At 33.8% G+C, this 23,269-nt stretch overlaps 2 protein-coding genes and 1 long non-coding RNA gene across 3 annotated transcripts; 2 read left to right on the top strand and 1 right to left on the bottom strand.

The window, feature by feature from the left end:
• Nucleotides 1-972: 972 nt before the first annotated feature.
• Nucleotides 973-12,574, top strand: LOC117230705 (arginine kinase). The gene is made up of 5 exons (XM_033488409.1): nucleotides 973-1,426; nucleotides 2,244-2,718; nucleotides 11,007-11,367; nucleotides 11,625-11,999; nucleotides 12,128-12,574. The coding sequence occupies exons 2-5, from the start codon at nucleotides 2,678-2,680 to the stop codon at nucleotides 12,473-12,475; spliced, it is 1,125 nt and encodes a 374-aa protein (XP_033344300.1). The 5' UTR covers nucleotides 973-1,426; nucleotides 2,244-2,677; the 3' UTR covers nucleotides 12,476-12,574.
• Nucleotides 12,575-13,951: 1,377 nt separating this feature from the next.
• LOC117230708 (phospholipid scramblase 3-like) lies at nucleotides 13,952-22,799 on the bottom strand. Its single transcript, XM_033488413.1, has 7 exons — nucleotides 22,733-22,799; nucleotides 22,098-22,288; nucleotides 18,278-18,376; nucleotides 17,950-18,167; nucleotides 15,920-16,075; nucleotides 15,652-15,813; nucleotides 13,952-15,573 (listed from the first exon to the last, which is right to left on the bottom strand). The coding sequence occupies exons 1-7, from the start codon at nucleotides 22,795-22,797 to the stop codon at nucleotides 15,529-15,531; spliced, it is 936 nt and encodes a 311-aa protein (XP_033344304.1). The 5' UTR covers nucleotides 22,798-22,799; the 3' UTR covers nucleotides 13,952-15,528.
• LOC117230710 lies at nucleotides 22,203-22,756 on the top strand. Its single transcript, XR_004492825.1, has 3 exons — nucleotides 22,203-22,286; nucleotides 22,341-22,421; nucleotides 22,746-22,756. It is a non-coding gene; the product is annotated as an uncharacterized LOC117230710 (long non-coding RNA).
• Nucleotides 22,800-23,269: the final 470 nt, after the last annotated feature.

The following is a 23,269-nucleotide window of genomic DNA, read 5'->3' as shown; positions in this document are numbered from 1 at the left end:
ATTGCCTATAAAAGGGTTAACCGAGACATGTCTACTACCCTTTCAGAAGGAATATTGCAAACTACCTAACTTTAAACATCGATTTCCAAAAATTGCTTTGTATTAAAAGTAGTTAACAGTAGTAAAACATTTAATTAACACACTCAACATAGATTCCAAAGAAAGAACAAAGGAAGATATTACAAATACGTTTGTATACATCTGAATTAATACCAACATACTTAAGTTTAAAACGCATTGCGGTGTTACATTGAACGTCATACGTTTTTAAGCAGGGCCGAAAACTGCCATTCTGACACATTCTATGTCTACGCGTATAGTTTCTCGTCTGTACAAATGAGTTAAACGCGTATGCGTGATTTTCCACGCATACGTAACACGGGAGGCTGCTGGCTGGTGTAGGTGTAGGTGCGTGCTATCGACCGGGTATCCTTCTGTGCTGGACGCCGGTGTGCCCCACCCTGAAGTGAGTAGCGTGCAAGAGAGAGCGCTATACGTAGCGAGTGAGACGAGGACAACTAGCGCCACGAGTGGTAGGTTCAAAAAGGAGAGACGATCACGAGCGAAGAGAAGCGAGAGATGCAGCGAGCGAGAACAAAAGGGACAGAGGAGCACCGTGGAACCGGGAAAAAACAGAGATGGCTTTAGAAGAGGAAAATAAAAGTGGATCCGATGGGAAAAAGCGGGAAAAAGAGAGAGAGGAGGAGCGTGAATTCGCGAAAAGGGGGAAAGTCGTTTAAGGGGAGAGAAGGAGCGAAGTAATGACAGAGTGACAGGAGTAAAAAGAGAGGGCAAGCGGAGATTCGTGTGGACGAAAGGAAGAAAGGGACGGAGAGTCGCGGAGAGAGAAAGAGAGAGAATAGTAGTCTGAAAAGACAAGGACATAGCTAGTGAGGGAGAGGGAGGTAGTGAGCGAGACAGATAGCGAGGGAGCGAGACAGAGAGAGATCACGGCACGCAGAAATGCCTCCTGCTTAGTGATAGCGTAGAGACTGTAGTGTTCACATCACACGCGACACGCCGAGAATTTTTCGCAAGTTCGACGCGCGCCCAAAGTATTATCGTTCTATTCCGCGACACGATAATTGGATACGTTACAAAACGCACACACTTAACGTGTATATACATATTATATAGAAGAGCGCGAGCGCGCGACCATCTCGACAAAACGCACACATATATAATACGTACGCACAGGACAACGCAGGAGACAGACCGTTCGAAGGACACGCGAACAGAGAGATAAAGTACCAGCGAAAAGGATACTTCTCTCGTATAAAAAAGACACTATCTACCTTCGAAGGAACAACGACCATATACGCACATTCCTAACGACTGTGACTAATTTTTAGAAGGCGTTCTTTTTGCGAGGATTTTTCTCGCCGAACCGCGCTCTCTGATCGTTCTCTTTCCTTCTTTCGAGACGGTGAGTAAGAGACCATACATCGATTGCACTGGCTAATCCTTTTCAATATCTTCTTACATAATAGTAAATTATTATTTTACCATCTATTTATTACATTTTTATACTGCAATATTTTTTGGCGCGTTATATGAACGATATACGTCCTAAAAAGGATCGCGAAGTTTTACAACCGGAAGTCGCGAGAATTTCTTCACGTTTGCGTACTCGATATCGATTGACGGCCGTCAGGGTTCCCCGGGACACACGCAATCCGCTTTCATTTTCACCCGCGACCAGGAAAGACATAATAATAGAGTGTAGACGCATTGATCGCGATTGCTACCAGTAACAGACGCCCATTCGCCGATTTTTCCTTCTTACCGGTTCTCAAACGTTCCTTATCTCCCACGACCGATTCTAACTCTAATACGAATTCTTTACGATCGAGGATCGCGTACCAGCGCGAATAATCAATTTTCCAATCGACCGTAGCCGGTGTACGATTCTGTCAGCGCCTTCCGTACTACGCTAGTCAGCCAGTGTGACCGGAACTGCACCGTTCAAGAACAGTTAGAGAATTTATGTGTTCACTAATCTAAATCGACGGAAGTATTAAAATAACCTATCATTTAAAGAGTAATATTTATATATAAATAATTATATATACAACATTATTATTTACATAATATATAACAGTATCCAGTGAATCATTTACTACTAGTTGCGATTTATAATTCTCTAACTAAATTGCCCGGTGATGTTAACGAAAATAAAAATTGGAAAGAAAGAGGGGAAGAGACTGACAATCGACTTCTCGGCTTTTTTAAACCATCATTAGAAAGTTTATTCGCGAGAAGAAGAATATTTCGACGGATAATCCCGTGAAAGGGGACAACGATCGGCAAGACACAGGACCTTTGACTCTCTGCCAGGGGTGACTACCCCCCGTCGACGCCAAGGACAACCGGAAGTGCTTCGAAGTACACGCTACATACACAAGTATAGCGTGTCCCGTGTATAACACGCGTTCGTTTTCCGTCCATCTTGCCTCGTCGAGGAAGTGTGCCGCCACCCACACCCTCTCTTGTTCCCCCCCGTGAACTTCCGGTCTCGAAGATCCTCCTACAGGACGTTGGGGAAGGAGAAACGTGGTGAAGAGGTGAAGTTCGATTATCGAGAGGTGAACACACGAGGTTCACCGCTCTCTGTCAGTTTCTCGCTCGCTGTCTCTCTCGCCGGGGCGTCGTCATCGTTGTCGTCGTCGTCGTCGTCATGGGCGGATGTACCTCTAAGGATACCACGTCGAACGACGAGTACGTATTCCTTGAATATTTACGGCGAGCAATTTGTAAGAACGATTACTTTTAAGATTTGTTTGATCTTTTGTGAGAAAGGTATATTATGATGGATTATGTGTACATTTGTATGAGTATTTTTTTTTGGGTCCGTTGCGTATGTATTGTTGTTGGATAAAAAATTTTAAGATAGATTATTTGGGGTTTTTAGGTTTTTTGGGAGAATGCTGTATTATGTGTGTGAGTCGGTTTAGGGGTTCATCGGTGACGTCACTTGGCTCGGTGCCCGCCTAGTGACGTAGCAGGACGTCAGATCAGACATTCATGGAATTCGTAATTGATGCATCGAAGACTCGAGTGAGTCATCTAGAAGTGTGTAGTTATTATGTATGGGAAAATTGTGATCTTATTGGGGAGAGATATTTCTATTGTTTCTTTTTAATTTTATTAACACAAGGAATGGTATTTTAATACGTTCTGTCAAAGTCTTACAGAGACATAAAAGAGATACGACTTTATTCTTAATAATTATTTAGAACAAATTTTTCTCAGATTATAAAAAAAAAAAATTTGGTACTGAATGGGTCACAAATATTTGAAAAAGAATCGTCAAAGTAAAATGCACCCTATCTATTGAATAGCGTTATAAAGGATAACCAGGATCTTTTTAAAAGACTTCTACAAATATTGGTAAAATAAAACATACTGCATCTATTCAGTAGTATGAATACACGAAGTAGAGGCAGAGATAGAAACTAAAAAGAATATGTAAAACAGAATACAATCTGTCTATTCAGTAGCAAGATGAAAAGGAACCAGGGCTGGTTTGAAAAATCTCTAAAAACAAATCGGTAACAAGTATAAATACAAAATACATTTTCCCCATTTAATAATAACATAAGACAAACTCAAAATTATTTCAAAAAAAAAATCTCCAAAAAATATGAGTGCAAGATATAAGACTAAAATATCACTTGTCGTGTAAAAACACAAGCTTTACGTATAAAACTCGTAGTATCGGTATTATGAAAAAAAAAAAAAAAACAGATTTAATTCGAGTTATTCGTCAGCAAACCATCGAAGTTCCCATCGCTCGATCGTTAAACCTTGCTTACAAGTTACTCAGGACTTCATTATCCTTCGTGTTTCCCACACTTTAAGTATCGAACCGTCAACAGAGTTTATGTCCTCCGAAGTTTGATGTACAGGTCAAAGATCCCTCTCGACTGAAACTTTTAGCGTCTATTATCTTAGACTCTAAGAGTTAGGGAGCAGTTTCATTCGCCAATGTCAAATTAATTAGAAACTGCTTTTCCATTTATCTATGTCCATAATTAGTGTATAGTTATTCATTTACTCGATACTGGATCATAAGAAAAACTTATTTTTATTAATTAGCGTTGTGTTGTTTCTCAGAGAAATATTAAATGGGAACTTTTTTTTTCTACCTTTTTTTATTTCATTCTATTGGTTTAGAATTAAATGTGTTGTTTGGACGTTCTCTTAAGTTCCTTATAAAGGAGCTTGGTCGAGTGTGTAGCCGACGTTTATAGTGGGGTAGGGACTACCCCTGTTGGTTCACACAAAAGGGTTAACCCTCTGCCCTTACGCAGGGGCGTGGACGAGAAACAGGTCGACTGAAAAATTTTATTTGCATTTCGCACGATATATCGGCCTATGTTCACTTCGCCTACCTTGTTACCGTTGTTACACTTTCCGAATGAAATATGCTCGCTGGAAAATATTTCAAAGGCTTTTTTTTTTGCAATTTTTAATTCTCCCACTTTTTTCCGATTTACGAGGAATGACTAAAGAGCTCGGTGGTAATATTTTATTGCAATTTGTAGAATACTGTTTCATTCAGTAAAAATATTTTTTTAGGAATTGCTAATGTTTAAAATTTAAAGTATTATTTTCTACGAATTATGCTCCAGTGACAATATTCTTTTTTAATTTATAAAATAACAGAATGATAATAAAATATTTAGCAATTTAAAAGAACAATAAATTTTATTATAGATTCCATTAATTATTTTGTGAAAACGAATTTTCCATCTATTTACAATGAGAAGGAGAATGCGCTCGGTGGAAAACGTTTAAAACATCTTTTTCCCACTTTTTAATTTTTATTTTATTTTTTATTCTTCAATTTAAACAATTCTTTGATAACGTTTCTGTGTAATATTTAAAATAATTTTTTTGACTGAGTTACGCCCTAACGAAAATATTCTAAATTTTTAGAATGATTAGAATTTTTAGAAAAAATATTTAGAATGTCGAAATCGTACTAGATTTTGCTATAAATTCTATTTACCTGTCGAGGACAAGAATCTCCAATTTTTTCAGAGCAAGGAAACACTTCTTTCTGTTAATTAGCCACACGATAAATGTAAGAAACTTTGATTGAAATTAGTAATGACTAAGTGTAAGTTTAATTGGTATAATAAGTATCTCAATCTATTTCAATAAAGATATCGTGATGAGATAAATTAAAAAATACTGTCAGATCATTATTTGATCCTTATCGTTTGCTGTTGTCCGTCGTATTCGTAAAATATCACAAGGAAACTTAAGACAACAATTGATCGGACTTGGTATGAGTAAAGATATTATCTGACAACATAAGAGTGCAAGTCATTTCCACTGGCATATATGAGAGTATAAATAAATATGTGTACAGACTATTAAAAAAGATGTTTCAAGAATGTAATTATTAATTATAATTAATTGAGTAGTCTTAATCAACGTGGATCTGTCCGTTAACTATCTCAGAATATACGAGTAAAATTACTTTTGTGTATTTATGAAGATTTAATAAATTAACTATTAACGTATAATTATTTCTTATATTAGTGACCGAAATTAATTTTCATTTTTATATTCTCAATTCTCCCTTTTTTTTTTTAATATCACGGTGTATTTAAAAAAAATGGACGTGCAATATTTCAATCTTTTAAATTATTTGTTTAGAACAGAATTGCAGATCGGTAGCTTGTGGAATAATATAAAATTTACGTGTATAATGTTTTGATCAACACAATTTACGAAAGGGATTTCTTCACTTTTCTAAAATATCTATAAATATATATAAATGTTGATTAAGATCGTAAGTTAAAATGTCTGTTGTTTAGCACCTTATCTTATCATCCATTATCATTCGTAATTTTTTTTTTTTTTTTATTGAATCGATGGAAGATTAATGATCGATTGAAATCGTATCTAGGTTTATTATATTACTGTGGTAACAATCGTTAATTTTTATTAGACAGCGTCTCCTTCTTCTACGTATATATTTAAACAAAACAGTCAATATAAAATATACAAATCTCTAGATTTATCAAACTTTCATATTACTCCTGACGATGAAATGCTTTTGTAGAAGTCTTTTGATAGCATCTTCCAAATATAATAATCACTTATCATTTATTACCAAAGACGCACATCATCCAGCAGATGCTTTTCAATCGATCGATATTACCGCATAGATAAAAAACAGCTATAGAAATTATAGCGATATCAATAAAGAACATGAGTCCAAGAAAATATGAAACCACTGAAGGAAATATGAGAGAACACGCAGTGTCGCACTAAAAATTCAAGCACAAAAATCGTCACTCAATTCTCAATCACTAAAATGGTTAATTCGCCATAAAATCCCTCGGTGTCGTAAAATCTCGTTTGAAGAAGAAATACGGAAGAGAAGAAAAATCTCGTGTCTGAGAATCTGTTTTCACATAGCGGGGGAAAAACAGAGAGGCGAAGCTTTGGAGACGCGATGGGATCGCGTTATCCTAATCCTGGTCGACGTCGAGTGACATCGTTGTGATTAGCGTCTGGCTGAGTTCTTCCTTCTCATCGTCTCGTGGTCGTCGTCGTCGACGGATGCACGGTTTCATAAGAGAAAGAGAGGATCGACCGTTAACTGTTCGTGTCGCTTATAAATAGACGCATAACCCGGGGCGATAATCGAGGCATAATCGGCGCATAATCGTCGACAATGGGCGTATGCACGTCGCTGGGCATATGCGAGTCGGATGAAACGAACGTCGAGGACGAGTACGTATTGCTGGTTGGCACAAGCAGTGTTTCGACTCGGTTAAAAAGCCACCATCTGTCCGAATATCTGCAGTCTCGCTCGAACTTTCTCTATTTTACATTTCAACCGAAGGGTTGAGCAATACAAATTCTGCAATTATCATTAAACAGGAGCTACATCGATTAATTTTATAAATCGTAAGGCAGAGGGAAATAATGGTGTTGCAAATGCTATTTTTTTAAATTTACCTTGAAATCTGCTCTATTACAGTAAGAACAAAAACACCACAGCTTACCACTGTTCTCGAATAAAAAGGCAGAAGGATTCCGTTAATTTATTGTTATTTTCTCTTTCTCTCTTTTATGCAATTTTTTGCAGCAATAAGAAAGTGAATTCGAATGAGCGAATATAATTGAAAATGATCTGAAAAAGGAGAAACATTTAGCTTGCGATTGTGAGATTTTTCATTTTTAAAAATAAAGTAGAAGTTATTAGTAATTATTGTGGAAATTGGACGAGGTTGGAATTCCTCAGTTTTGTGAAATAAAAACACGGAAGAGGAGTAATTTGAGAATTGAAAGAATTGTTTTATTTTATATAAAAATATCACTCAAGATTAAATGTGATTATTGTACAGCGATTAATCCATATTATTATCTAAGAGATGTAGAATATCGCGATTACAAATAAAATTCTATGAGCATAGATACACATACATGTAATATGAGATTTACAGATTCTTATAAACAAACGTTGAAATACCATTAAGTATATTGATAATGAATTTCTTATTTCAAGTAGTATCATTATCCCCTTATATCAGTATCTGATGATGAAGAATCACGTGAATTTTGTATTTAATCCAAATATAATCTGCCACTATTATTATGAAGAAAAGTTCGAGCGAAATATTATGTGTATCAAAATGTGTTTCAAAATGTGCACCAACGACGAGTCACGCCTACGTCACTAATCGTGTAATAGGTACATTTTGCAATTTTGCACGAAATAATTAATCTGAGCAACTCTATGTTTTTAAAAATGATAAAGTATAAAATAGTTGCTTTATCGTGATTTCAAATGTTTTATTATTTTGAGCAATATATCTGACACCTTGCAATACAGTCATAACATTAATAAGGAAATACACTTTGTTAATATAATATCCTCTTATGTCACAATCTTATCTCCTTAACGATGTATCATTATTTATCGTATTATTATCTCAATTTTTTCATAAACGATGGACGTTTTCAGTGTTTTAATTCATAAAAATTATTAAACACCTAATGCCTAATGGTATTCTCTGTATTACTGCTTTATTATAACTGCTTGAACTATGTTTTGTATATATTCGTTCCCATATTCATGTATAAAATCGACGCCATGTTTCGAGAACGCGCCCTATCCTCATTCGATTCTAACCTAACAAACACGAGTAACGATGAGCCCTTTCGATTCACGAGCTAGCGCAATAGAAAAGTGCATGAGATCCGACAAGACAGCTGTTGCTATTGGAATTCTCGATGTCAGGCTCGTTTAAACTCCTTAAAGCCCTCTCCGCATCAAAGGATACCTTTGTGAGACCATTGGCTCGACTCTTTGCTAATCCCATCTCCCGACAAACTATTAAACTATTTGGAACTTGGTGAGTAGCGCCAAGGATATTCGGTTGACTTCTAACAAATTTTTCTTTCATACTTTTGTACGTTTCCTTATTGTTTGTACATCGCCATATTGTTAATTATTAGATGTTTCATGATAGTTAGAAAACTTGTGATTTATTATGATTGAAATAACCTCGTAGAGCTTATATGGGAGAAGAAAAATGGCGAAAAAGTGACAAATTTGTATCCCTTCAGGCACCTAATATTCTAACAAGGCATCACACATTGTATACTTCGTCGTTAACGATGATTTTATTGAAGAACTATCATCCGAAGAAGAGAAGGATGAAACGTAACAATAACTCTTCGTATTCAATACATTCCATTTGTTTTCGAAGTAAGTTATAATATAATAACAAACATGTTTCATAGGACATTTATATTGTAATGTTTTACCTTAATTTGTCGCGTGTTATTGTTATTAAGTAACAATATTAGTATCAACTTTTCTTTGTAAAATAGCGTTTGAACTTTTACATTTTTTTTACATTTCCAAGTTGTGATCATTTGAAATCAGAAAGTTCCAATTCATATTTTTTTGCCATAAGTAATTGTACTTTTTATGATACAATTAGGACTTATAGAATGATGTCTTACTAGAATTTTGTATGTGCTTGAAGGGATACTTTGCCACTTTCCGACTATCATTCTTTGTTGAAGTATCGTTATCATTGATGAGTTTTGAGTATGTTTTGAGGATTCGACTGACATTTTAATAAATGTTTCTTTTATATTTTTCTATATTTTCTTATTGTTACTCATCAGATGTTTCGTGATAGTTAGAAAACTTGTAATTAATTATGGTTACAATAATTAGTATATAGAGCGTGTATGGGGAAATTTGTTGAAGCATCGTCATCGTCGATGAGATTGTTTTGTAATCATGGAGTTGCAAGAGGGTTGTGAAAGTTGCATTACGATGAGGGTGATGTTACGTAAAAGTTATATGGGTTATGTACAACATACAAGGTGTCTCAAAGGAAAATGATGAGAATAGTGGGGGGTGTTTTAGGAATGGATAATGTGTAGACTATGGATTTTTATGCGTTTATGAGAAATTTAAATATGCAAAAATTCATAGAATATATATATAATAGGCAGAAATATACAAAATATCCAAAGTACCTTTATCTAATATCTTACTCCTTTTCGTTTGTTTAATTAAATTCGTAGAAGTTGCATAAATATTTTTATATTATTTATTTTTATTAACAAATTAAGGACAGAATAGTGAAATAGTACATAGTACGTAAAAACTAAAGAATAAAAAAAAAAGAAAATGAAAATAATTTATATATCATTATTAAGATACGAAAAATGCATTGAATCTTTTTCGTAGTCGCAATGTTAAAAAAGAACAGGATTGTATGATGTAAATTGGTTGAACAAAAAATGAAGTAAAACATTGCGTTAACGCGTTAATATTTCAATAGTACACCATAATATTTAATTTTTATAGAACATTAGGTTGTAATAAAAATTGTTTATAGTTTATTAGCGCACTTTTTATTCTATAACATTATTTAACATTAAATTTTTAAATATTAGTAAACAACGTGTTTTGATAAGTTACGTTTATTACTTTAAACAGTTTGTTTGAATTAATTCCAGAAGAAAAAATTAGACGTAATTAGCTTGAGATTATTATATCTGCACATATGAATAGTGGAATGTAAAGAATGTGTTAGTGGTTGTAACTCATTCATTATAGTATAATATACAAATACCTTTTAGAAATAATAGATAGAATTGTTTAGATATATTATATTCATATATTTTAAATGTATTAATTACAATACAATTTTTGTTAAGTATCAATTAGCAAAATATATTTAATAAAAAAGAGGGAAATAAAGAGTATACTTCATCGCAAATATTCAAAGTTAAATTCTGTTTCACCGCAATTAAGAACTTCAATATTTGCACTGGCTATCTTGCTGCTTATCACCAATTTCAAAAAGCTTCTACATTTATGATATGTGCATAAAAATGCGACTGTTAAACCAATTTTTATACAAGGCAGATACTATGTATGCATATCGATACAACGGATTTTCTAAAATCTCGAAATATATTCCATTGTACTATCGCGTATATCGTAATATAGCAGACAGTTATGACTATCGTAGACGATCTGGTACGAATAATACGTGCAAATAAACACGTAATTTTTCACGATAAGAGACACTGATAAGAAATTAAACGACCTTGTTACAAAAGTCCCGTCTACGCTATAATTGATTTCCAATCTATCATTGAAGTGGAAAACATTATGTATCGAATAACAAAGAAGGAAAGACTAATTCTCCTGGTCCTATTAATCTATTTGATATTCTTTTGCTTCATGTAAAATACGGTTATCTTATAAGTGTAAAAATCTGTTTGTAGATCCATTGCATTACTTTACATTTTGCATTCGTGATTTTACTATCTTACTGTCTTGTTCTTGTATTGATTAATTTGAACAAATTTTCTAGGTTCAATCTACTATATTTTTAAAAGTAGTCAAGAACGTTAAAAAAATGTTCAAATTGTTTTAAAAATTATTTTCCATATCGTATGTTCTTAATACTTAATTTATAGTGTAATTTAATTGTTTATAGCAAGAAAAATAGCAATATGGTTGACCAGGCAGTTTTGGACAAACTGGAAGCTGGCTTCTCCAAAGTGGCTGGCTCTGACAGCAAATCTCTGCTGAAGAAGTATCTGTCCAAAGAGGTCTTCGATCAACTGAAGACAAAGAAGACTTCCTTTGGATCCACCCTCCTTGATGTGATCCAGTCTGGTGTGGAGAATCTGGACTCTGGTGTCGGTATCTACGCGCCTGATGCTGATTCTTACACAGTTTTTGCTGACCTCTTCGATCCCATCATTGAAGACTACCATGGTGGCTTCAAGAAGACTGACAAGCATCCACCAAAAGACTTTGGAGACGTCGATAGCCTTGGCAACCTTGACCCAGCTGTTAGTATTGAGTTAGATTGTAGTTTAGATGCAATGAAACGCACAGTATTTATTATAACATACAAGATTAAGATTAATATAGCAAATATTATTGCAAATTTATTTTTATTCGGTAATAACTATAAAACTATAATTATAATAAATTCATACTCGTCCAGTAGCAGTGGAAGAATGATTCCTAGGCTACTTCTAAGATAACCATTCCTCTCAAGAATTTAATAAATATAAAGTATTGATTAATCCTTTATTCTTCCCAGGGTGAGTTCATCGTCTCCACCCGTGTAAGATGCGGCCGTTCTCTGGAAGGCTATCCATTCAACCCCTGCCTGACTGAAGCTCAGTACAAAGAAATGGAAGAAAAAGTCTCTAGCACTCTGTCTGGCTTAGAGGGCGAACTCAAGGGAACTTTCTATCCTCTAACTGGTATGAGCAAAGAAGTTCAGCAGAAACTGATCGACGACCACTTCCTGTTCAAGGAGGGTGATCGCTTCTTGCAAGCTGCCAATGCTTGCCGCTTCTGGCCCACTGGCCGTGGTATCTACCACAACGATGCCAAGACCTTCTTGGTCTGGTGCAACGAGGAAGATCATCTCCGTATCATTTCCATGCAGATGGGCGGTGATCTTGGACAGGTACAAAAAATAATTAAATGAAGTATGATTAAACAAATATCCGCAATCTAATGACTATATCAATGATCGTAGGAATAAAAAAGTCTATAGCCTTTCAAGTTAAGTAATTAACATTCTTTTCCTTGAAGGTCTACCGTCGTCTGGTGAGCGCCGTGAACGAGATCGAAAAACGACTTCCTTTCTCCCACCACGACCGTCTTGGTTTCTTGACCTTCTGCCCTACCAACTTAGGTACTACTGTCCGTGCCTCTGTACACATCAAACTGCCTAAATTGGCCGCTAACAGGGAGAAGCTTGAAGAAATTGCTGGAAAGTTCAATCTCCAGGTCCGTGGTACTCGCGGAGAGCACACCGAGGCCGAGGGTGGTATCTACGACATTTCCAACAAACGACGTCTCGGTCTGACCGAGTATCAGGCTGTGAAGGAGATGCACGATGGAATCGCCGAGCTGATCAAGCTCGAGAAAGAACTTTAAACAGCGCGCCAGAAAAAAGCAACCACGCGATCATTTCCCTCTTTTATTCGCCCTTTAGACGTTCTTGATACATCGAGGATCTCCTTTCCTTCGGAAAACGAAAACGAAATTCAAACATCTTTAAGAAATTTCCATACTGTTTCCCGCATAAACTGAAAGAAACGCGTATATCGAAGAGAAAGATAAAAATGTATTATAGTTTGTTCACGTTTTCAAACGTGAGGAAGGAAATTAAAGAATAATAGGAGGATATCCTAAAAAAAGAAACAATTTCTAAAAGACAATGGGGCATTTCTAGGATTTCTGATCCACGCTTTTTGTCACGTGGTATAATAATGGTGGTATAATATGGTTTTGGTCCTCGATGTGCTAAGATCTCTTCACGCAGCTATAAAGCGCGTTCTTAGAGTTCCAAACGGAGACGATGTAAGCGTCGTTCGCGATAAAAATTGATTCTATAAAACTCTAGCTAGCCTAGTCAAAATCTAAGGATCGAATCTTAAATATCCTAAATTTTTGAAAAAATATCTAGAATTGTCGTGAACGGTGAACTTTTGCACGTCTCTACGGTCTCCACCTCCCTCTTTACACACGCGATATGATTACTATTATTATTATTAATTAATATTATTACCGTTATATTATTATTATTATTATTATTATTATATTATTGTCTCTTACGTTGACTCAAGTTCCTTTGTATCAATCCGTACGAACAAAAAGAAAATGGAAAAGAGAAGAAAAAGCTTGTATTATAAGTTCTATATAATACGCATTATATTATATCTTTAACAGTATTTTAATTTTATTTCACCCTGTTTTCTTCTTTCTTTTTTTTCTAAGGACATGTAATATCCAGCATGTAGAAAAAATACACGCAGTATTCTTTCATTTTCTCTATCATTCCTTTCTTCGTTTTGCCTCGAACCTTTTGCTTTTCTCTTTCTACCACTATGAACCGGAAGTATCGTTGTATCTGCACCATGTTGTCTCGCGATGGAAATAATTCAACATTTGTAATAATGTCTAATGACGAGGAAAAAAACAAGATGTATCGTTATGTATGACGTTTACATTGATCGAAAACTACAAACGGGTCGTGAGACCTTTTGCTTAACACGTTGAGGACGCCCTGGATTTTTGTACGGTGTTCCATACGAGAAATCGATCCTTTTTGACCCTATTTTCGACGAAATAAGTCGCGTCGTTTGATATCAATATAAAAGACGAATTTGTATGGATGAAAAAAAGGCAAGAAACGTTTTGTCGAGAGTATTACAATATCTGGATTTAATTATGTAATTCTACATCTGAACTGCCGCCATTTTGAGAACTGTCAAAACTCTTTTGAAAGTATTGGCTTTAACAACCTTTTATGTTTTAAAATTAATATTATCTCATCTTTCGCCAAAAGTGGAAGAATTTACGCTCAATCATTGCGACAGTTTAGTGTGCGTATAAATTTTATTATCTTTCTTTTTATAAAAATTGCGAAAAATAATAAGAGAAGATTCTCGAGCGTTAAAAAACTGGAAGATATGACAAAGAAGTGTGAAGTCTCCATTTTGAAACCTAAATTTAGCGCGTGAATCCGGTCCTTGATGTGTTAAAAAAACGCAACGAGTGCAATATCTGCAGCATCTCGGTGGCCGTTTTCTAACGTGTGTAGGAAAGGATGTTACACACATATTGTTTTTCCATTCTCATTTTTTACTAAAACCAAGAACATCTGCGACAAATATAGCATACTATGTGCTGCAGCTGAGGCGGTAACAGCTCCACTATCAGATGTATGAAGATGTGAATTTAAAACACGAATAAAGAACATACACAATAATTGTCCTTCTTTATTTAATTTGATTCCTTTTGATATCTTTAAATGACAATTAGGAGATCTTTTAATCATACAACAGAATTAAGTCTTTTATCAAAAAGATTAACATTATTTATGATGAGTAATTACATTTGTCTGATAAATGTTAAGGCAGTTTAAATATTTAATGGCCTTAAGCAAATACACAAAAATATAAAAAGAGTATATATATCCCGCAATTATAAAAACTTATGCATATACAGTGTTTCCGAAATAGTAGTATAAACAGAAAGCAGATGATTCCTTATGTAGAACTAAATCGAAAATATGATAATAAATAATATGATAATGAATAATTAAAATATTTTCGTATAGAGCTCTGTCTTCGAGAAAATCGAGTTTGAATATTCATTAATGCGGGGTCATCCAATTAAAAATATGAAATGTGAGATATAGGAATTAACATATTATCATCAGTCCATGCTTCTTTAATTCGTCAAGGAAGTACATAATATCTATCTGTGATACAAAGACATTTTCAATAATTTATAAACTATTAAATTAAATAAGTCATTAAAAGTAACTATATTAGTTACAATTATACTAAATCCCGATTGATATTCATAAAAATGAGTAAAAGTAACGGCAACTAACCAGATTGAGTGAAATAGGCAGATATGAACAAATTTCATTCTATATTTTCAACTTACTTTTACATGAGGAATCACCTCCTTTCTGGTTATATCATAATTTCAAAAATACCCTGTATAATATTTGTATACTGTGTACATATATTTGCATTAAAGTAAATTAAAAACTTATAACCTAATAATTCGTGTTCGTGTTATATTAGAAATATTGCGAAAATCTTGTAATAAAAGTCATAAAACGTATTTGTTCGAAAACTTCTGAACATACCCTTTATAGGAAGATGAGCAATATATATACAAATATAAAAATATACGATAAATTCGTTCCAACATTGAATACAGAAATAGCAATGATGCTGATAGCTTAATAGTACTTGTACATCATATTTGTTAACAGTATTACACGTATTCATTAATAATTTGATATAAAAAATATGACAAATTTTAAGCTGAAAAAGTTTAGGTAAAGTTGACAGCTTTCAACAACAGTGATTCTTCATTGCAAGCTGTTTACCTTATATTATAATAGAGCACAACAATAAACTATTCATTTCAGATCAGTAAATATTCCTTTAAGCATTTTACGAATTCTATATAGAGTTCCTTTTGGTGTTTCCTTCGAAATACATGAAATCCTAAAACATAAATATTTGTAAAATCGATAAATTTATTGATATTAATATATGTACAAATCTGTCTATATGATAACTTACGATGAGAATACAGGCACCGAGTAAAACAGCTTTAATTTTAACATCTAAATCCATAGGAAAATGTAGGCTGAAATCATCAGCGTCTGTAAAAATTTCTGTAGCAAAACCACTCCATTTCTTTTTAATTTCTCCAACTCTATGTAGCCCATCAGCAGACTTTATCTGAGGGAAAGGAGAAAAGAGTTATGTAAATACTAGTTAAATGATCTTTAAAAAGATGTTCTGTAACTATTATTACAATTAATATATACTACAATTAATGTTCTACCTTATATGTCGCGTTTCCGCAAAATCTAAAGTATGGTCCCGTAATCTTTAAAACTGTTTCCCCAGATGCATCGCGAATAGAAAACGAAGGCCTAAAAATATGGCAATCTTCTATTACAGAACCGAGAAGCATTTCTCCAGAATACACCTCTAGCATCTGAAAATAAATTCAAATTCAAATGCAAATTAAATTAAATTTAATTTAATTAAATAATTTAAATATATAACCTTTTAGGAAAAAGAATGGCGGTAATTTCGAAATTCAAAACAACTATGAGGAATGATTGAAGGAAGGGAATAAATCTGATTCTAGTTTTAATATTTAAGTACGTCCAATATCGTTTTGCTAAATATTCATACGTTGCTACTAATAAATCTGAATCAAAGAATTCATGAGTATAAAGAATGTGAAAAAAGGTTTGGTCAGCATGCTGACTGTTTCTATCTTTTACAAGGTTGCGCAAGGTAGATGCACAGAAATCGGCATAGCGTGCTTGCTCTATGCATAATTCAAACGTGTTTCTTTTTAATCATAAATGAAAGCTACAAAATAACATTCGCGATAACTAATGGAATAATTTAAAAATAAAGTATTACAATTAACCACGTTATGCTCGTTATATCCAAAACATTAGTTCTTTCAAATTTACAAATAGTAATTTTGAAAATATAAAAAAGTATCACAAAACTAGTATGTTTCAACACGTTGGCAGGCATGGTCATCAGTGATGCACGTTACCAGATTTTTTAAATGATTGGAATAAGATAAATTTCATGGACTAACAAATTTTCAATAATGTGAATGACTTACATAACATTGCCAGAAAAAAATGCGCAAATACAATATACTAATATTTTGCAAAAATTAAATATTACAGTTTAGTATATTTTACTCTATTGCAGCTCCCAAAGTAAAATATACAAAATTTGCTTGTCAGTACAATGTGTTAATATAAAAATATCTTTCTTTATAAATCAGAATGGATGAAGTGACAGATGTTTGAACCCCTGTAAAAATATTTGTTATTATGTATTATAAGTTATTCGTTCGACTTTCTTCTGTAACGACTGTGCGTTCGAGGAGTATTTGTATTAAAGGGTTCTATTTACAGGAGCTCTTCTACGGGGATCGAGTGAGTGAGGTTCTTCACTAGAGGCCGAAACAACGTATCCAAAAGCGGCTTCAACGAGCGGTACTGGTCAAAGAGTATCGATCGTGACCGGCTTTTCTAATGTGCCGAATAACTTTTCGTCAAAGGTAATCGTCACAGATGGTGCGCACGTGCGAAGAAAGTTTGCGCGTTGTGTGCACAGCATGTTGGAGAAGAAACTCAGACGTACGTTTTGCAAACCGTATCTACTGCCCGCTATAAATTACAGTAACGCACTTGCCAGACGTGTCCTTCGTTAACTGATTGGCTAACTCATGACGAAGCTTGTATAATATATCGTCACGGTGTATTATTTCAAAGAAACATGTGGAATGAATATATTCTGCATTGCATATGGTAGTATTAAAATAGAATTGTTTACTATGAATTCCTGCTAAACATTTAAATACTAAGTTTAAGATAAATATGTAGATGTAGATATTTGTTGTCTATTCATACTTTATAGTAAATATAGTAACACATATTCGTTACCATCCATTTCGTATATCGTATTCCTTTTTATGTTATAACTCTTTTGTATCATAATAATACTTCCAATGACATATGCTATATCACAATCTTTGCTTATTTTGATCTTTAGAATATACTGACAACGTATGGCCGGAAAAAAACTAGGACATTCTGTATATTTCCAGTAGGCGACCGAAAGGGTACATGTCAGAATTATTAGTTTTGCAGAGAAGTATTTATAATACTTAAAGTTATTTAAGATCAGGTATCAAATTTTAGATATAATATTAACACTTCAATTCTATTTATCCGTATGATTACTCATTGTACTTCAATTCTATTTATCCGTATGATTACTCATTGTACGTATTCAATCGTATTCTCAGATTGATATTAAAGGATGAAATACCTGCATGCAACAAAAGCAACAGCAACCTGAACACCTGCAGGGTCGAACCATACGTAGGACTTCCCTGTGATTGGTGTTGTCCACGTGTAATACACAATTACGTAGAGTACCCAGGCACAGACGCGCGCATATATTTGACTCTTCCATGATATAAAACAGTGGCTGGCCATTAGTATTCGTTACAAAGTATTTGTTCTCAGTCTCCCATCCAACAACAACTGTAATTATTTAATTGGTTCATTGACAAATTGACAACTGTTACAACGGACATTTGCATTGTTTAGTAGAGAGATACAGCATGTTGTGTTTCGAACGATACAATACTAACCTTCCAATAGTTCAAGTTGTTGCCGTATGTACAGACGATCAAGGGCTATAAGGTATTCCAAGCCGGGTGGACAAGTCGTATTCCGCGGTGACCAACCACCTAAAATGAAAGATTTATTAAAATTTAAGTTACCTCTTTTTTTATGTTTTCTTCTAATTATAGGCCATTTTTTAATATATTAAAAAAAATTGATTTAATCCAATTTAGCTATACATCGTTTGAATCATTTTCGATCCAATTGTCCTTTTTTTTAATCGTTAAAAAATTCTTAAGTTTTTAGGAGAATACAAATATATTATATTTATATTTATTATAACAAGAAATAGATATATTATATAATTTCTTGTCTCCTCTTTTACGACAAAGTTTTCCATAACAATATTTATAAAAAGTAATAGTTATAAAAAAATATCTAAGCAAAGTATTTATAGAAAATATCGATTATAAAAGATATTTATAAAAATATATAAAGACTAAAATACTAATTTCCTATTCCTTTAGACGAGAACAAGAACGCGACGTTGAAATGCGAAGACTGTGGCAGGGTTAATTTAAATTCTAACTTCAATTTAGAAACAAAATGATCGTTAGTCTCAGTCGATCTGTAACCATCAAATTTTCAAATTTATTTCTGTCGGGTGAAGGATCTCCATAAATTTAATTTCAGGCCATTAAATCGGCAGTCCAAGCGTGTAATAGAATCACCTCTTTTCCTCATCCGTAAGGAATCTGGTATAGCCCTTCTTCTTTGATCTATATCTCTTTAACGTGTTTCTAACCAAAGCACGAAGCCGTTTTCGAATCTGTTGCATCTTTCCCTTCCAGGAAGTTTCAATATATTCCGACTCCATCACTCACACACTTTTTCCACAACCAAAATCTTCACCTTTTGCTTTTCATAATTGTAATAAACATTTCTAACTTGCTTATTAATATTACAATATGTACTATTTTCTAGCGATCATTCCTTAACTCTTTCTCATTTTCTAACAAGCATTTGTATAAATAAAAAATGCATTTCACAGACAAAATTCCCACTCTTATTTTTTTTTTTAGAATTATAAACAATAATTTAAGATTGTTTATTAGTCTCAGCAAAAATTGTTTACTTATACGTCAGTGTATACTATTTTCGAATAATTTTCTATTTTTCCGCATTTTGAAACGTTCGAAAGAATGGACATATACTTGACGAATTTATGCGATACGTGAAACCGCGTTACGGAATACCGAAACTTTGACAGCACTCAATATACTAATGTCGGCTATTTTCTCAAGTTTCCTCTGCTCAGCAAAATGATAAAACTTATGTACTTTCCTTAAGATAGTTTTAGTTAGAACGGTTTGCTTTTTCACGTTATCTTTCTAGATAAAGAAAACAATAAATGCTCCCCCTGAGTTAAAACTTTTCCAACTGTTTAATATAGTATCTTAAAATAATCCCAATCTTTTCCCTATACTCTATTTATTTTTCTGCATTTCTTTATCTTCCATGGATTATTCCATATATTATTTACCTTCTTAAGATAATTCTGTTTATATACATGTTTTATTCCTAGATTGTTTTTCAAATTTTATGTGATTTTTTGCACAAAGTGTTTCTTCCAAGTACAATCATAAACTGAGTTCTTTAAATAACCTTTTTATTGTCTTGTAAAGTAAATGCGATTGGAAATTTTAATTATGCCAAAGCTCTGAGAAAGTATTACAATAGAAGCGTCGCGTTAGAGAAGGGAACAGCAAAATTGAAGGTGTTTATAGCGCCACGAAGTGAAATTTTATGCAACATAATTATCCAGCCCTTCGTCGGTAGCAGATTATCAATCCGACGACACATTTCCGACTCGTTGTTTCATAAATTAGCCAGAATATTCCTTAACCTTTGCGTACCATAAATTACCCATGAATCACCTTAGCACACAACCATAATACGCAACTGCCATTTTACTACTCGACCATCACGAGAATCAAAGGTCATTTCGAAAATTTCGTTTAGATAAAATAATTTTTCTTTTATCGAGAATCACAAAACCACATGTTATTGAAAATTGTTTATGGTAGAAATAATTGTAAGGAATTAATGAGTTCAAAAGAAATGTTAATTTTTAACATCTTCAATTACTAACTCCATCATTAATAGTTTATTCATTTTTGTAATAGTCTTATTTCTTAGTGACTATCTGCTCGATGAAACTGCTCGAAGGACATAAAGAAGTGGCAAGTCAGTGATAAACAGATTGAAAATATTTGTACATTTCAGAGAAAATGAAATATGCAAAAATGTAAAAGTATATGGAAAGTATGTAATATTCTAAAAATATACAAAATATTCAAAGTAAAATACTCATTGCTATATTTCAATATTTGAGATTTTGAATTTCTATATGTATGTTTATGTATGTTTCGCTTCTTTAATTGAACTTAAGTATTAATTTACATTTTGCATAATGATCCACAGTGTAGCGATAAATAAAAGTATCGCGTTACACGCAAAGTAAAAGAAAGAATCGCAAAGAAGTACAATAATAGAAAAGTAAGTATACAAAGTGCTTGCAATAGTCACATAGCAACTCTGATTGTAATTATATATAAATTTGTACATTCATCCATAACCAGATATTATAAATCAACTCTGGTCATTAATTATTTACTATAATATCACTGTGATAACATTTCACTAATGAATATGTTTATTTTTCACGATTCTTATTAAACGCTTATCACTGATAACACTTATAATTAATAGCTGGTCAATATTTAACATTTATAAGTAACTGCTCTACCGGTATTTACATAATATGTTTTTTTTCTTGATCACAAATAATATTAACTGATTTAAAGTATCGACACGCACGATCTATAGATGAACCATATTAATTGATTTACGTTGTACCTTTTTTTAGAAAGATTTAGGAATCGATCAAGATCACAAATAGTATTTACTAGCGATAAGAGAACGATGCGAGCGAAAACACGAAACTGGATGTCACTTATCCTGCATACGTGACGCTTCCATCAACGAAGACGACTATTATCTACTTACTGATCGTCACTTGGCAAACAGCGGCTGTATCGTGCTTCGTTTACGAACCTCTCTTCTCTTACTATATGTATGTACCCAGATAATATTAGTGAGTGATAAATTCAAAGTCGAGTTACTACCTGAACATGGTAACGAAGCTTTGCAAGTATTTAAAAAGCTACAGGATTGTTATGAATGGATTATATTTTATAGTATTACTCTAAAGTTAATCTTTAATAAAAACATAATATAACGTTTATATATTGTATATTTAATTTTATGAATATGGCTCAGTAATATAGATCATGAGTATAGATCGTTCTATCTATTTGTTCAAATGATATGTAATCCAAATGTACGAAGAATATGACATTAGACTTCGGTATTTATAGTTAGTTAAAAAAGTTTTATAATTTACTTCTGTATTAATGTATTATTACTTGTGTATTAATTATTTCTTGATAATTCAAATATTCGAATTAACGTTTTAATAATCTATTTCTGATTAATATAAGTACAGTTTGTGCCAACAAGTCTTTTATCGAAGACATTCTACATAAAAAATAATCTTGACGGAATCTGATAAGACGCGAATATCTCAAGGGTGCTTTAATCAAGAATTTTATATCTACCTCGTCAACAATTTTATATTATCCCGAGTAATCGTTTGAAATTTTCGAGCAGAGAAAATTTTTGTTAAATAACGGAAACCTATAGAAATATATGTTAAACATTTACAAATAGGTAACCATATTTATAGATACAGGAACTAGAAAAATAAATTTTAAATAATTTTACCTTGTGGCATCATTGGTTGTGGTGCTTCAGGTCCTGGCATTGATATCCCATACGGTGGTGGTGCAGGTCGTGATATCCCAGGTGCCATCCCGGATCGTGGTATCCCAGGTGCCATCCCGGGTTGTGGTATCCCAGGTGCCATCCCGGGTTGTGGTATCCCAGGTGCCATCCCGGGTTGTGGTATCCCAGGTGCCATCCCGCATCGTGGTATCCCAGGTGCCATCCCGGATCGTGGTATCCCAGGTGCCATCCCGGGTTGTGGTATCCCAGGTGCCATCCCGGGTTGTGGTATCCCAGGTGCCATCCCGGGTTGTGGTATCCCAGGTGCCATCCCGGATCGTGGTATCCCAGGTGCCATCCCGGGTGGTGGTATCCCAGGTGCCATCCCGGATCGTGGTATCCCAGGTGCCATCCCGGGTTGTGATATCCCAGGTGCCATCCCGGGTTGTGGTATCCCAGGTGCCGTCCCGGGTTGTGGTATCCCAGATGCCGTCCCGGGTTGTGGTATCTCAGGTGCCATCCCGGGTTGTGGTATCCCAGATGTCATCCCGGGTTGTGGTATCCCAGGTACTATCCCGGGTTGTGGTATCCCAGGTACTATCCCGGGTTGTGGTATCCCAGGTACTATCCTGGGTTGTGGGATTCCAGGTTGAGGTATTGAAAATGCATCAGGTAATGGTGCAGTAGCAAAAGTCGGCATTTTTTTGTTTAAATAAATTACTTTCTTAAAATCCACGACAAGATAAAACTTCTTAAACTCCTATCTTCCCTGAAACTAAAAAGAAAATCATGATTAAAAATCAATCTTAATAAAAAATCAATTAAAATTAAAATTAAAATCAATTAAATCAAAAATCAAGCTTAATATCTAATTTTATCATTTTAGTAAAGAAGCTGCAAACATACAATTCGAATTCTTTTAAAATTTAGTAACATATGTATGTATATGGTATTCTTAGTATGTAAGTAATTTTATTACATGCATACAAAAATACGCATTTGCATGTGTATTTTGTGAAGAACTTACTGTATGTATTATACAAACATTAAGTGATATAATTCTATGTAAAAAGGTAACAATCAAAGCATTTCTCTTCGCTTTGTTTACTTTTTGTTTCGGTATCTAGGTTATGTTTGTGTATATCCCCTAGTCGGTAATGCTGTTCGTATAA

The sequence above is a fragment of the Bombus vosnesenskii genome, unplaced genomic scaffold (assembly GCF_011952255.1).
Source record: "Bombus vosnesenskii isolate JDL3184/JDL3185 unplaced genomic scaffold, Bvos_JDL3184-5_v1.1 scf7180000013267, whole genome shotgun sequence".
NCBI lineage: Eukaryota > Metazoa > Arthropoda > Insecta > Hymenoptera > Apidae > Bombus > Bombus vosnesenskii.
Note: the sequence above shows the minus strand (reverse complement) of the source record. Positions and strands in the feature narration are given on the sequence as shown.